We start from the raw sequence: 15,720 nt of genomic DNA, 5'->3' as shown, positions 1-15,720 counted from the left end.
TGGTTCCCCTAATGGTTTACACTACCTACAGGTTAAAACACACACTGGCAGACAGGCTAACACTTGAACACTCGGTATCGGTACCGTATGTGTAAGCATGTTCAACCATTCCCACTCAGCCCGACTTATCCAACCCCCCCCCCCCAGCCCCCCCGGTGTGTGCAGGGTTCACAGTAACGGTGTGTGTGTCTCTGAGGGGGATGTGAGGACTCCGGGAGTCTAAATAAAGCCGCGTGTGCTTGGTTAATGAAACATGCTGTATTCCCCAAAGTCTCATCAAGAAAAATGGTCTTTTATTAGTGGCAGAGCACATCTAGGTCTCTCCAACGTCCCAAACTCGTCTTAAACACCCAAACAACATTGTGTTAGCAGGCAAAGAAGAAGTAGAGTCACTGTCACAACAAGATGAGTGGAGCCCTGTTCAAGCAGAGTGGGGACACAGCGGGGGGGGGGGGGGGGGGGTATTGCTTTTCAGAAACTGAAAACTTTCGGCTGCATGGATTATAACAAAGATGAGAAACTGAAATTGTGTTCAAGTAGAAGTCGGCCCATCTTCTCCAGGACTAACGATGAGGTGGAGCAGTCACTGAGAGCCACAGCTGGAAGTCGACTTGTTACTGATGAGAGCCAATCAGAACCAGAACGTCTCTCCCTGTTCACACTACATCACGGAATGGACCGGCATAGATTTCAATCTGAAACACATTTACAAACCTCTTTGATTTAACTTCTCATAAACTCTTTAGTCGTGTGGACGGCAGCGATAAAATGTGGAATCAGTGGGACCCAATGAGTCGAGGCGGGTTTGAATCCAACTTCTGAAATGATGCCTGGGTCGTTTTGTTCACATTGGCTGAACTAGCTATTTGAAAGTATTTATGATGCACGTGCATCCAAATCATCCGGCTCAGGTCGGGCTTGGAGCCCAAAGAAACGGATAACCTGTTGGGTTTAGGCTCGGTCAGGCTGGAACAGGAAATTGTGGTCCAGGCCTCCCTGTTCTGTGGATGTAGCCTGATTACGATCTTTGTCCGTGTCAGGTCTCAGATTGTCCTGAACTCCTTTTTCCTCTCTTACTTTACCTATGAATGCTCCATTGAGTTGTACACATGTTGCTCAGGTAGCGCAGGTATCTCCCAGGTCTTAAAGTCGTGCAGCCCAAGTTCAGTTATGTTTTCATCTGCTGTGTTTCGATGGAAAACCCCTTTTTATTATTTTGCTCAGAGGAAACACTTTGTTTTCCTTCTTGTTTTCTCTTGCCATACCTTCCCTCGTCTCTTTCTGTCTGCTGTCTTTGGCGGAGCTGCTCCTCGTGGTGGGAGGTCTCTATCCACGCTGGGCTCTGTTCAGCCTTGGAGTCAAAATCCTGTGTGAGTGTCTGTCTCGAGTGCACACGTCTGTGCTCGCTGTTTGTCCAGGGATCCATTAGTTCGTTATTAGCACACCGTGCTCCACGTCGGGCCCCTCGGAAGCTAAGCAGCTCCAGCCCCTGATACATCTCTATAGGCCTGATCCAGGTTTATTTCTCCAGTCAATCTGAATAACAGATTTCTGCAGTAGACACACATGAAAACACTTCACATCCACAGCAAGACGCTGCTTATTAGATTTATTCTGTTTCTTTGGCTGCAGTCTGGCTCTGAAAGGAGTCAACTCATGTTTTCCCACCTGAGAGTCTGAACCAAGGTTCATATCCTCGTTTCAGTGTTTAGATTTGAATGGGTTGGTTTTGGTTTTAACATCAGAATGTTGTCGTTTGACACATGGACGTCCTGTCGTTGTCGCCTGTGTGAGCTGCGTCTCCATATCCCTGTGATTGATTGGTGTGTTGACGGGCATGTGGTTGTGTTGATGAGTGCACTCACTAACTCCTTTTTGAATAAAGTGCATAACAAACAAATGGTCTTTCAATTTCGAAAGGAGAAAACAAACAATCAGGTTCACATCGTTATTTCACTGTAAGATCATCACAAACCAGACCGTGGTTAAAGCACCTCAGTGTGTGTGTACGGCTGGTTGGGAGTATTTTTTTGAATCTGTGGATCTACTGGGAGTTTAGACAAACTGGTTTGAAAGGCCCCAGTAACTCAGACAATCGCTCTTTAGAACTTGTTCAGACTGATGGGACCCAACAAGCCGACGTCACCCGCACCGTTTGTTTCTCTGTTCAAAGGTGGCGTTCACTGATTTATAGCTTCTTGTTTTCACTTGAGCTTTTGTCGCGGCTCAAGTGTGAGGATGGCGGCGGGGGGGGGGGGGGTCCTGAGGGAGCTGGTGAGGATGTGGAGCGAGGAATATGAGCAGCGGTGTGGAGAGGTGGAGGGGTGGAGGTCACTGGAGAGAGCAGGATGAGAACAAGTTTTTTTTTTTAAATGATCAGAGACGGAGGTGCGGTGAGGGAAAAGTGAGGAATCGTGAGGTGGGGGGGGCGAACAGGAAACCCCATTGTGTGGTGGCTCTAGACATTTCCTGTTTGTGTGCCAGCTGTACTTCCCTCCTTCCTGTTATACCCAGGAAGTCGGTGTCACATTCCAGCTCTGATCAGCTCTGAGTGTGTGTGAGAGGTCTCAGGACATCAGCGTCACTACCTGCCTGTTTGTTTCAGCTCTGTTCCAGGAGGGAACCCATGAAGAACGTTACATTGAGATGGGTTTAGATGCTTTGTGACTTTAGGTTAACCTGGTTGTGTCTTTCAAATGAGGGAATCTATTAGACTCCTTACGGTAATGGACTTTTCCAGTCTTATCGATCACTCTAAGCTCTTTACAGCTCAAGTCACATTCACCAATTCACACACTGTTCACACAGCACGTCTATACACAGCACTTTATCTGTCACACACCATTCACACACTGCCAGCTGTCGGGGGAAATTCAGGGTTCAGTGTCTTTTGGTGGCCAAGGACACTTCAAGAATGTGCAGGGAGAGAGGGCGGACCACTGTAGAGGAGGTTGGTGGTTTGATTACCGGCTTCTCCGGTCCCCCAAAGTGTCCTTGGTCAAGATACCGAATCCCAGATCGATGCCAGAAGTGTGTGATAGGCACTGTGAATTGAATTAATGTGATTTCTGTAGAAGCACTTTATGAAAAAAGTCCATTTACCTTCTTGTGGACGGCCCACTCTCCCCCCTGAGCCACAGCTGCCGTTATAACAAGAGATTGTGTATTTTGAAGTTATTACGTTTTGGGAAAAATCCAAAAATAGATTTGGTGCTGCCCAGAAATAACTATGGTATCAGATTCACAATGTAGACTAATCCGCCTCTGTAAGAAGATGTTAGTACATTTATGAGGGATTAATACATTTCTATAAATTGTAAAATATTTGTGGAAAAGCTTGTTACAGCTTCCTGAATCATCATCATGTAGCTGACTAACAATTTAGGTGTTGATGACATTTAATTGCTCAATTGATTTTCTCAGTTTAGCCGGTTTTTGGTTATGGGCCTCTGGTCTTGGCTCTGATCCTTGGTCCTAGTCCTGGTCTTGGTCTGTCATATCTGATAATGATCATGATGATAATGTAGAATGTATTCCAGACCTCTGTTTCTTATTTGTCGTTCTCTCTCTGTCCCTCTTCCTCTCTCCTCAGCGGTAGAAGAAGGGGAGTCTTCAGAGTGTGGAGGCACCTGGGATGAATCAACTGTCCAGACAGGTTAGTGTACAGACCCCCACACACACATACATACATACAGACACACACACACTCTGGTATTGTTATAGAGTTCCAGCCAGCTGTCAGATCTTCGAGTTTGTGCGTCTCCCTCACACACAAACACAACGCACCAAAGATTTGTAATATCAATTCCACATGGTTCATAATGTCCGGCTCGGGGGGGATATCGAGAAGAAGGGAGAGCAAAGATGGAGAAATGAAGTGAATGTTGAAGGAAGTAGGATGAAGGGATCGGTGAGAGTCAGGGAACATCATAAGAGGAGCCTTGAAAAGAGAGAGTGAACGAATTAGAGGGAGATATGGAAAGAGACGGAGCCGGTCTCAAGGGTCACAGTGAATGGAAAAAGAGATGACAAAGGGGAAATGGAGAGGGATGGATGGATGGGTGGAGGGGGGGGGGGGCAAGAGAGGGATGTGTGTTCTTCCTCACTACTGTCTGTGGTCTGCTGACGTCTGGGGAGGAAGTCGCAGAGATATCAGGGCTTTCCTTTTTATTCTTTTCTTGGATTTTTGTTTTTCTTTCTTTGTGGTTTTCTACCAAACCAACTTCTACATTTCTTCCCCCCCCCCCCCCCCCCCCCCCCCCCCCCCCCCCCCCCCCCCCCCCCCCCCCCCGTCTGCTGCTCACTCCGTTTCCAGCCGGAGACGGAAAATTGAAATTGTCGTGGCTCTGCCTTTTTGCCTTTTTGCCTTTTTTATTGAAAAAGAGCAAGCAGCTGCTCTCTGAGGTCTGTGTATGAAATGAGAAATAATATAAATTGAGTCCAGACAGAAGGATGAGGAGTGTATTGATCTGTTCAGGTGGATTAAAGAAGAACATCTTTAAAGCTGCAGTGACCAAACAGATCTAATCCAAAGTAATATTACAAGTATTACCTTACTATCATAGAAGAGCAAGAAAACAAATCATGTTAGAATCTAGAAGCAGGTTTTTGATTCATGTGTTTGCTTCAATAAAACTTTAATGAGTCACTGGTTAACGAATCAATATTGTTTCTGTTGATCGACTTATCATTATTGCTCCATGAAGTATAGTATCAGTAGTAATGGAAATACAGCATCATCATCATTATTGGATTCAGTATTTGGTGGAATGAGTCAGCTGGGTTCATATTTCCACCCTGACACTAGTTCCAGAACCAGGCCAGTAAATGGTTTGACTGGTGAAGGTGTTTGTCAGCTGAAGCCAGTTCTCTCTGCTCGTGTGTGCAGCCTATCAGCGAACACTTAAACTCTTCCTCTGACTTGATCCCAGCAGGGAAATGGGATACTGCTGAATGTGGTAAATATGCAGTTATCTCTCCCTCTCTCTCTCTCTCTTTCTCTCTTTCTCTCTCTCTCTCTCTCTCTCTCTCTCTCTCTCTCTCTCTCTCTCTCTCTCTCTCTCTCTCTCTCTCTCTCTCATCTCTCTCTCTCTCTCTCTCTCTCTCTCTCTCTCTCTCTCTCTCTCTCTCTCTCTCTCTCTCTCTCTCTCTCTCTCTCTCTTGCCCCGTCTCTCATTTGGCTCCACAGGGACAAAAGTACAGGAAAGTTTGACCCTTGGGGTGTCAATGACGTGCTGAACCTTCCCATCCTCGCCTCCCCCCCCCCCCGCCTTTAAACCTGTGCTAACGCTCCTCCAGGGGCTGCTGTGCGGGTCTGTGTGTGTGTATGTGTGTGTGTTAAGGGGGCTGCTGACTGAGGTCCTGTGTGGCACACTAGAACTGCTGTGTGTGTCAGTTCCTGCAGGAAGCTTGAGTCCCAGGGCACGCACACACACACACACACACATACACATACTTCACACTCCGATAAAAACACACTGTCTCATATTCCCTTACTCAGCCTCTCTTCCAATTTGTATTTTACCACCAATTCCCTGTCCCAGCATCCTCTGCAACACTTTTTCTTTTAGTTTAGAAGTTTGGAAACGCTGCTGGCCAGGTTCTCAGTTTGAAAGCTCCGGGGCTGCGTTGTCGTTCGAACGTTTGCGACCCTGTCATCGGCCCAAGAAAAGAAATCCCTCATTTTACTTCCCCCCCCATTTTTATTCCTCGTCTTTAGAATGTTCTAAGCCCCCGAACTGCAGAGGTGACAATCTGCTTCCTGTTTACACTGGCACCTGCCCAGTGGAAGTGAATGGTCAGGTGTTCAGGTGTCAGGATCTATTCATGTGGTGTCGCAGTTATTGCAAAAAACATTTGTCCCAGACTTGGAAAATTCACAGGAACGACACAACAAGTCGAAAATAATATTCACAACTCTGGAAATAGGACCTTAACGCACAGTTGGTGCTACAGCACTGTAGAGAGAGAGATTGTGTAAGTGTTGCTGTAGCAAGAGAGAAGAAGAAGAAAAAACGATTATAAGTAAAAAGAAGTGGTTTCCATCTCTTCTGGGTGAAGGTGTTGTCGGGAGGAGAGAAAGGAGAAATGTTACCGACCCGACCTGCTGTTTAATTCACAGTCCTACACCCCTCCTCTGTCGCTCCTCCACTTTCCTCTCTGTCTCTCCCTCTTAGTCTCTCCTTCGTTTTCTCTGGAAAAATGTGTGTTGAGTTTGGAAAGACCCGCAGGAGGGAAGGCGGAGGGAGGTGGGAGGGCGACACGCAGGGAATAGGCCTGAGCCAACCTCTCCTCCCCTCTCTTACTCTCCTCCTCCTCCCTCTCTCTCTCCACGGCCTGACTGCCCCAGAGAGGAGCCCTCGGAAGGCCGAAGGTGCCCTCGCACCCTCGTCTTCCTCCTTCCCTCTGCCCCCGCCGCTCCTCAGTGGGACAGAAAAACAACTTGTTATCGTCTTCCCTCGCTCCCCCAGTATGCAGGGAGAAGAGGAAGAGAGCCGTTGCCAGGACTAGGGAGAGGGAATGAGGAGGGGAGAGGGGAAGGGCAGGTAGCAGCGGAGTCGCCCTGTTTACCAGAGTCCTCTGTTCATCGTGTGTCGGAGAACAAACCTGGAAGAGGTGAGACTCGGGCAGGAGAGCTCTTCAGAGGCCAGTGGGTCTGTGTCTGTAATGAAATCATCGTTCTCTAGAGGTTTCTTTTCCTCAATTCTGACAGTCGGCTGTGGACGACACACGTACACACACACACACACACACGGACTGTTTCTCTTGGACAACACACTCAGAGTCACATACTGAAAGAGCCAGTGAGTCATCATGGAAAAGGTTTGTCAGGTCCCCAAGCTGAAACCGAGAAACCGAGACCTACTGCCTTATTGTTATTCACAGTTTAAGACGTGTGTGTTTGTGTGTGCGCGCTTATGGGTGTGTGGGGGGACACACAGGCATGACTGGCCGGCCAGAAAGTTGCCTCCACCTATCAGATGACAGAACACATCAGTACAGAGGAGATCAACTCGGGTTCAACCTTCCTGCTGCTTTTTAATTCAAATCCCCTCGAAACTCAAAAACCGTAAAAATATGTGAATTGCATTTTCACCCCAATTCACAAATATAACACTGCTCTCCAGTGTGTAAGTGTGTGTTTGTGTGTGTGTGTGTGTGTCATTTATTGTCCTGGGAGTGTTTGCCGTTTTTGAGAAATGTCAGCAGAGAGGTATTTCCTCCAGTGCCATGACCCAGAATCCTTAGCAGCAGAGGAACAAACCTACATGTTGTGCGACACAGGCACAACAGTGATGTGCTACTTTAAGCATCTGGTGACATCACCGAGGGTTTGTGTGTCTGGAGCAGAGGTGCAAAGTCTGACTGACACTTGATCCTTTGTGTTAATGGGTTTTTACAAATATTACCTTTTGTCGTGAAGCTTGTGTCTTCAGCTCCGTCCTTCGGTTTGTCCATTTAGTCCTCAGGGCAGAATGTATGGACGTCATTATTTTATTATTTTTAATTATTAAATGAATCTCAGCTAAACTCGGTCAATCCATAAGTTGAGTGTGAGCAATGTGCGGAAGACAAACGTATGAACTGTGTTTCATCGGAGGAGGAGGAGGAAGAATGAGGAGAAGACATTACCACTGTTCACTTTCTTTATGATGGCCAGATCTGAGATAAACAGGACACTGCACCCCCCCCCTCCCCCCTCTTCCCCTCTTGCTTCCTTTCTCTCTCTTTTCCAATCCCTCTCTCCCTCTCCCACCGCTCTACCCTCTGGAGGTCCATAATGTAGTTTTAATTTCCCCAAGGCAGCAGCAGGAAAACAGTTCCTGTGCATGTGTGTGTGCGTGTGAACCATTATTGCCTGCCTGTGACACCGCACAGTGCATCTTGGTTTCTGTCTGTACTGCAGCATTTAAGCCCTTTGTGTTAGATTGTGCCATCTTTGTTGTGTGTTTGTGCGCCGGAAAAAAATTCAAATCAGTGAGCAGCTGCAAACTTAGTTGTGAGTTTGTCTGTCGATATCTGTGTTGCACGTCTGAATGAAGTGTTATATGTAATGTAGGTATGTGTGTGTCTGTGTGTGTGAGAGTGTGTGTCTCCTTTCTGATGCTTTCCATGACGTGAATGGCTCTTTCATCATCCTGTTTCCAGAGATTGGTGTTGGGTGCCGCTCTCCCCTGCTGCTGCATGTCCCAGGGGTGTGTGTGTGTCTGTATGTGTGTGTCTGTATGTGTTTGTGTGTGAGACTGGTATCCTGTGGCGCAGATCTACTCCTCAGGGGCTGGGGCCTGTATTGTGAACAAACACACACACACACGCACACACACATACATACACACACCCACACACACACACACAGAGAGGGTGAGAGAGGGGAGTCATTCTCCTGAGAGGGGGAGAGAGAACAGGGCTGTGTTTTGGTGTCCAGCTGCACCTGTTCAGTGTGTGTGTCTGTGTGTGTGTCTGGGTGAGAGTGTGTGTGGTTGTGTGAGTGTGTGTGTGTGTGTCAGTGCCAAACGTGTCTACCATTGTTTCTCTCTCCATCTATACATTTTGAGCTCAGATAGGTCGGACAGATACTTATGTCTGTGTGTGTGTGTGTGTGTGTGTGTTTATACTAAACCATATTATATTAATTGTAAATCCAATCAGGCCCACTGGTGTTGTGTTCACTGGTGTCGTGCTCACTGGTGTTGTGTTCACTGGTGTCGTGCTCACTGGTTCACCGGTACATTGTCCCGGCTCAGTGAGACGCTGGTGGAGAACAGAGACATTGTTGGTGTTTGTAACATCTGTGCTTCTCCTCCATGACGGAGAAAAATGTCTGCTGCGAAAAAACCTAGACGCCTGGAACGTTAAATATACAGATGTTCGATCAGTGTTGGAGCCTGGTTCATATCTGCACAGGTCGATTTTTCATCTGTTCCTGAAGAAAGTGATTTAAAGTAAATTACAGCTTTGTTTTACGTTGATTGCTGTAAAGGCTGATTTTTGAGAAGCGATAATAATACTGATACATTTATATGAATCAAAACCTAAGTGAGACTTGCTGTTTTGCAACTATGAATAAAAAGACAACACAAATACCAGCAAATATTAGAACTTAAATTTAACAAAATACAGTTTTGTAAGATAAAAGTACATTAAAGGTAGTTTGTTTCCTTCTAGTTGTTATTTTGAAAACATAAACAATCCCTTTTGTCCGTAGCCAGGTGGATTCAGGTAACACCGGGTGTGAGCATGTACATCTTCAGCTTTGGCTTCACCTCACAGACCATCAACTTGTACAATGTGCGTGTTGCTGACTGGAGAGCGAGCATCACACGGACCTGTTGTGAGTGGCTGTAAAGCGCCTTCCTGTGATGTGAAGCTGGGCCCAATATTGTGTGAATGTTCCAGGTTCAGACCCGGTTCTCTCTGCCCAGTTGGCCCCTCATGTGATGCCGGTCTGGTTCGATCCCGGCGGCTGGTGCTCCGCTCGGGGGAAGGTGGTGGCGCTGCCCGGCCAGGTGCCTGTGAGTCCTGGACCGGGGCGCCGAGCGGCGTGGAGCAGAATGAAAGCCTTGTGTCGAGACTGTTTGGTTTCTAAACATTCGGCTGGAAGCTCCACACACACACACTCTCCACCGCCCCCCGCCCCCCCCCCCCCCACCTTCTGAAGCCTGTTTTAGGCACACGCGGACATGGATGTGTGCGTGCATGTTTTATGCGTGCTTGGCCGGCAGGTACTATATATCTCTCGGAGCTGTGGAGTGGGTCCCAGTACCAGCTCCCGGCTGCCAAACCTGTCACTTGAATAACTACTTTACCTTTTTGCAGCATTACTGTATGTTTTATTCTCCTTTGATCCCCCCACACCCCCAAGCTCTGGCACTCTCCTTTAGTTCACTTCTCTCACCCGGGGGCAGTTCAGGAACACTTCCCAGAGTTCATTAGTCCCATAGTTTTCTTCCCACAGGATCTACAGTGATGTACGCCGGTCATGCTGACTGTGTGCGTTTGATTTTTCGGTGTTCCAGTTTGTGTCTCCGCTAGCTTGTCTTGGCAACTGCACCCGACACTGCAACGCAAAACCACCAGTCAGACACTGGGATGGAGTGTGTGCACACTGAGTTCACTTGGATCCAGTGTTGAGGGTTTTCTGCTCACTTCAGATCCCTGTTTTACTGAGAGAGGGGGAGAGGGAGCAGAATCTGTGTTTGTCTGCGTCTCTTTCTCTGTTCTGTGCAGTATGTGTATGGCTTATCATCATTTAGCCCACTAATTACCTCAGTGAACTCATTCTATCGGAGAACACACACACACACACACACACACACACACACACACACACACACACACGCACGTTCTCTTCTGTGAGCCTAACGAGTGGTGATTAGTGGGTCTCAGTTAGGCGTGGTTAGGCTGTGTAACATCATTCTGCACTGTGGACTCTGCTAATTCACTTCCCTTTATCTAATTACCCAGGGTGCGCACAAACACACACATGATGTACACGCACACACACATTCACCAGTTCACTGCACACATACACACACACACACACACACAGCACCTGCGTATATCTTTCCAGCAGATATGCAAAGTGACCTCATTATTACCGCGGTATCCCTTTTTATTTATTTATATTTTTATCTGTTAATAAAAAAACCCATTGTCCCCGGGTTACTGAGGCTGGTGGTTACAGCCCAGAATATTGCTTATTACCTTTCCTCAGGAGACGCACGGTGTAAAAACATCTTTCACATGCACACCTGATGTTGCAGGATGTCACACACACACACACACACACACACACAAATACGCAGGCCAGCACATGAAAAGTGTCTTAAAAGTCGCCCGTAATATTAAACTGGAGTCTTGAACGTTGCATGAGCCAGTTTAATGTGACATTCCTGTATTGATCTTTACACTAAGCTCTGACACTGAAGCAATAATGGTGCAATAGTTCTGTATTTTTATTAGTATAATTTAATTTAATTTGAGTTAAATCCTTCCCTTTCTACATTTTAACATTTAATTCAGAATCTTTTATTTGGTGCTGTTGTTAATCGTTGGGAAAGTGAGGGATGGGAACCAGCAGATGAAGGAGAGAGAGAATATTCCTCATGAAGGAGCTGCAGAAAGTTTGTAAGATGTGTTTTTTAGACACTGAGGAAGTTGCTGTCAGTTTGCTTTATGCATCTTGATACAGCCCTTATGCAATGTGAGAGCGTGGTGAGGTGCTGAAACCGACTGACCTCAGATCTGTAAATTACTTTGCTGTTAATCAAGAGTTTCTTATTCGTTCTCTGACAACTTTCACTCACGAGCACAAATATGTCTTTAATGTGACATTGATCGTGATATTATCTTGATATCCTGTTTTGGCAGAATCATTCAGCCTTGTTAAAGATGCTCTACAGTCTACAAACACACACACGTCACTGACTTCTAAACACTAGATCTCTATTTGACTGGAGAAGGTTTGAACAGTTCCCTGTTTCTCCTCTTAGACCCAAACACTGGGGTTCAGTTGGAGTCTCCAGCCTCAGGAACACTGCTGCGTTTCCATCCCACCAGCTAGTTAATTTCATTTAAATGCATTCACTGTGCATCCCAGGTGTGAGTCAGTCCCTCATTACACGGCTAGAATAAAAATCATCTGGAGGACGACGAGGAAACTGCTCTGAGATCTGTGCTTTCAGGTGGAAACGAGAAAATGTGATTGTTCCTGTTGCTGCGGCTTTTTAATGTCGTCGTTAAATTTGTGTTTTCTATTGTGTAACTGAAGGACTTGATTCTGATTTATCGTGCTCCTCTGTGGATGACGTAAGAATAAAACAGGGTGCCTGTGTTTGGGATCGGAGGGTTGGTGTTTGTGTGTGTGTGTGTCTTTTTTGTGTGTTTGTGTGAGAGAATGTGCTGTTATTCCTGGCATAGGGATAGTCTGTGACTCAGAGATAATGGTTCTCTGTAGAATGGTGTGTGTGTGTGTCTGCGTGTGTGTGTCTAGGAGTGAGTATAGCCATATCCCACTGATGGGTGTGTGTTTGCCTGTGTGTGTGTGTGTGTGTGTGTGCATGTGAAAGACTGTGAGTGGATGGTGCTGCTAGGGACCACTGTTGTACTATTCAATCAATACCCCAGCATGCGCGCGCACATACTCACACACACACAGACACACACCCCTCTGCACCCTAAGCACCCATGGGAGTTGCCTGCTTTCATTAAGTAGGCCTGCTGCTTCTCTCTGGTGTGGTGGGGGTTGGGGTATTAAAGAGAGAGAAGATTTGACGGAGTTTTGAAAGAATTAAAACAGAAAGAATTAAGGGATAAAGATGAATGTGAGGATTTATTTTCCATTTAGGCTAAACATTGTTTATGTGTAAACAACTTGCATCATAACTGCATTTTAAGCTGGTTTCAAACAGTTGTTGTACATATGGAGACAAAGTGCAGAACGTTTGTCTGGTTGTAGACGACTGAATGAAATCTCTCATGTTCATTTGAACTTAGTTCTAAAAATATTAAACATTATACAAACTACTTTTTTATTTTTTTATTTGACCTTTATTTAACCAGGAAAGTCCCATTGAGATTAAAAACCTCTTTTTCGAGGGAGTCCTGGCCAAGAGGCAGCAACAAATAACATTTGTTGCTGGGAGAATCCAGGTTCTCCCAGCTACACATTAGTGGTAGTAACAGGTTTCTAGCCCTGTTTGGTTCCATACAGCAGCTGACAAAAGAAACCAAAAACCCATTAATCCCCCAAAGATTTTTTTTAATCAAGATCCATGAGTTATTCCTTGGGAATTGGTGAAAATATCCAAAAATCACATTATCTTGCAAAGTCAACGAAAGTGACTTCGTTCTCACCAAAACTTTAACGGGTTTTTTTCTTGCCCCACATCCCGGACTTCCACCAAGAGACGTAGAAGTCCTGCTGTCAACAAGCAGAAGTCCACCACTTTTTGCTTAAAGTCTGTCAGGCCTTGATCTTCACCTCGTCATTGAGTTTAAATACTTGGATCAGACTGTTTTATTCAAGTTAATGTTATTAAAGCTATTTGAAAACTGTGCCACATCCCGTTCTCTCCATTTCCTGAAGTTATTCGAGAAACTGATCAAACTGTGGTTCTAAAACACAACTGCACATATTTACATTCCTGCACACACACACACACACACATACACACACACACACACAGATATAATATGTGTACACTGATCAATGTGTGTGTACATTTATTTACATGTACAGTTACTCCGCCTGTGTGTGTTTGCATCTGTGTGTATATCATGTGTGTGTGAGCATGCACCAGAGTGTGCGTTTGCTCTGTCAGCCGAGGGGCAGCTCTCTCTCCCTGGCCAGACGGTGCTCTCACCACTGGACAGATGGCCCACACCCTCCCTCTCCTCTTCCCCATCCCTTCATCCATCCCTCCTTCTCTCCCTCCATCACTGTCTTCCTCTTCCTGCAGCCCCCTGAACACCTCATCACCTCAATCCCCCGCTCCCCACCTCCCAGCATCCCTCTGTCCCTCTTTCCCATCACACCTCTCGCATAATAAATGAGGCTGAGATGGAGCCCGTGCCCCTCATGAAACACACCTTCTCTCCAAAACTCGAAGAGGAAGCTCTTATGTCCTTTTTGCTTTTGCTCAGCAGTGGAATGATATCCAGATTGCGACCTGCACACGGCTGTGTTTGACTCCTTCTCCTTCTAATATCAGAATTGTATATAAATAAATTGCAGAGAACCTCTTTTGAAAATACAGAAATTACATCTTTTCTTTCTACTCACATGAAACGAAGCCTGCAGCTCCCAGTGGATGGAACTGAATTATAGCTCTTAATCCTGTTTGACCTGCAACTGCACTCAGTCAAAGAAATGTATTTTTTTTATTAAACATAATGAAGGTGATTGATTCTCTGTAATGGCCGACCACTTCAAGTTTAATAACAGGGATTTAACTTCACTGAGCCGTGCACGTATACGGGTGCACGTAGTCAAATCCAGCCACTGCAGTGAAGCCTTTGTAAACCCAGTGTTCAATCAACTCTGTCATTATGAAGACTTTAGTTAGTCATCATGTATTGAATCCCTTTATTGTACTATTTTTACTTTTACTTTGTACTTCTATGTTTTTTGGATTTACTGTTACATTGGATTAATTACTAGGTGTTAGTTTATGGTTCAATGATTTGAATTGAATTTTGCACAAATACAAATTTAAGAACACAAACAAAACATGCAGCTAACAACAAAAAAATACATTAAAAGCAAATCAGAGGGAGATTTGTGTTTGATTGATCTATGTCCGATTTATTTTAGAAATTCTTGGGACAAAGAAACAGACTTATATCAACCAAAAAGGACATTTTAAATAAAAACATTGAAAATGAACTGAATCCATTGAAAGTGCCTTTTTGATTTGGGCAACAACCAATTAAATGATTGGAACATAACACAGTTTGGACACCTGACATTTGAGGCAGAGGACAGTGGATTCCTGCTGCAGACATACAAGTGAATTCAAGAACAATTTTCCTTCATCTCTAGAGGCATTTCAGTTCAGTTCCCCTTATACCTCCTTTCTTTTAACCATCTTTCCTCTGGACTTCGTTTAGTCTTTTCCCCTTCCCTTCATCTCTACCCTGCCTCCTCCTCTCCTCTCCTCTCCAACCAGTGTCTGCAGTGTCAGTCCTGTTGGATCCTCAGCGTTTATAATGTGATAATAAGGTGTGAAAATGGAGACACAATGGAGCAGTGAGGATTGGGCCGACGCAGCCTTCCACTGGTCCCCTCACACGCTGCCAGTCTGCGACCAGGACACACACGTTCACACACGTGCTCACACATTCACACACAGTCACACACACGTTGACTGTGTTCATCACGTTTAATTCTGCAGGTAAAAACAAGTTTATAAAATCTTTATCAATGGAGATGGAATTTGAATTAGATCCTGCTGAAATATTGAGAATATGACCTCAGGCTGGAATCAGGAAAACTAGAGACGACAGAAATAACTAAGGCCTGAAAATCCTCGAGAGCATCATCCTTCCTTTTATGACTGAATCCTGAAGATATTGAACATTTTAAAGGAGATATATTCTGCTCAGTTTTCATATTCAGAAAACGCCTTATATCTTGTCCCACTGTCCATTGCTGCAGCTCCTCTTTTCAGCCTCTGTCTCTAACACTTGTTTTGAGCTCCTGTCTGCTGATGAAGCCTGATCTGCTCTGATTTCCTGCTCTGGTCTGATTGGTCAATGGCTTTGATCAACTGGCTTTCTGTTGGGGAGAGAAGATCCTGAAGACTCTGGATTTTTTAACTTTGCTACCTGTTTACATACACAAATCTGTACAACACACCAGAGGAAAGAAAAACTAAAAATGTCTCTTTGTGTATTTCGATTGCATCTGTGTAATGATTCTTGTTGTGTTTATATGTTTGCTGGTTTTGTGTGTTTCCTCAGAAGTCCCAGCCTCTGACCGAGAGTCCGAGCTGAAGGAAGTCCACGGCCCGGGCGCTGAAGACGGAGAACCAGACGACCACGAAGACCGAGACCAGGACGACGACCTGGACGACGAGTCCATCTTCACCTGTGACAACTGTCAGCAGGACTTTGAGTGTCTGGCCGAGCTCAGTGACCACAGAACCAACCACTGCCCAGCAGGTAAGATTCAGGAATCACTCTCCATCTCTCCAACATCTCCATCTTCCAGGAGTGAAG

General features: G+C 45.6%; 1 protein-coding gene across 1 annotated transcript in view; it reads left to right on the top strand.

Annotated features, from left to right (window-relative positions):
* Positions 1-15,720, top strand: part of znf423 (zinc finger protein 423) — a 127,208-nt gene that overhangs the window by 17,143 nt on the left and 94,345 nt on the right. Inside the window, exons 2-3 of the mRNA XM_062390643.1 lie at positions 3,593-3,655; positions 15,463-15,663. Of these exons, the coding sequence (XP_062246627.1) occupies positions 3,593-3,655; positions 15,463-15,663 (264 nt within the window). The remainder of the gene's footprint in view (positions 1-3,592; positions 3,656-15,462; positions 15,664-15,720) is intronic.

Source organism: Platichthys flesus, chromosome 6 (assembly GCF_949316205.1).
Source record: "Platichthys flesus chromosome 6, fPlaFle2.1, whole genome shotgun sequence".
NCBI classification, from domain to species: domain Eukaryota; kingdom Metazoa; phylum Chordata; class Actinopteri; order Pleuronectiformes; family Pleuronectidae; genus Platichthys; species Platichthys flesus.
This window is presented reverse-complemented; position numbering and strand designations above follow the sequence as displayed.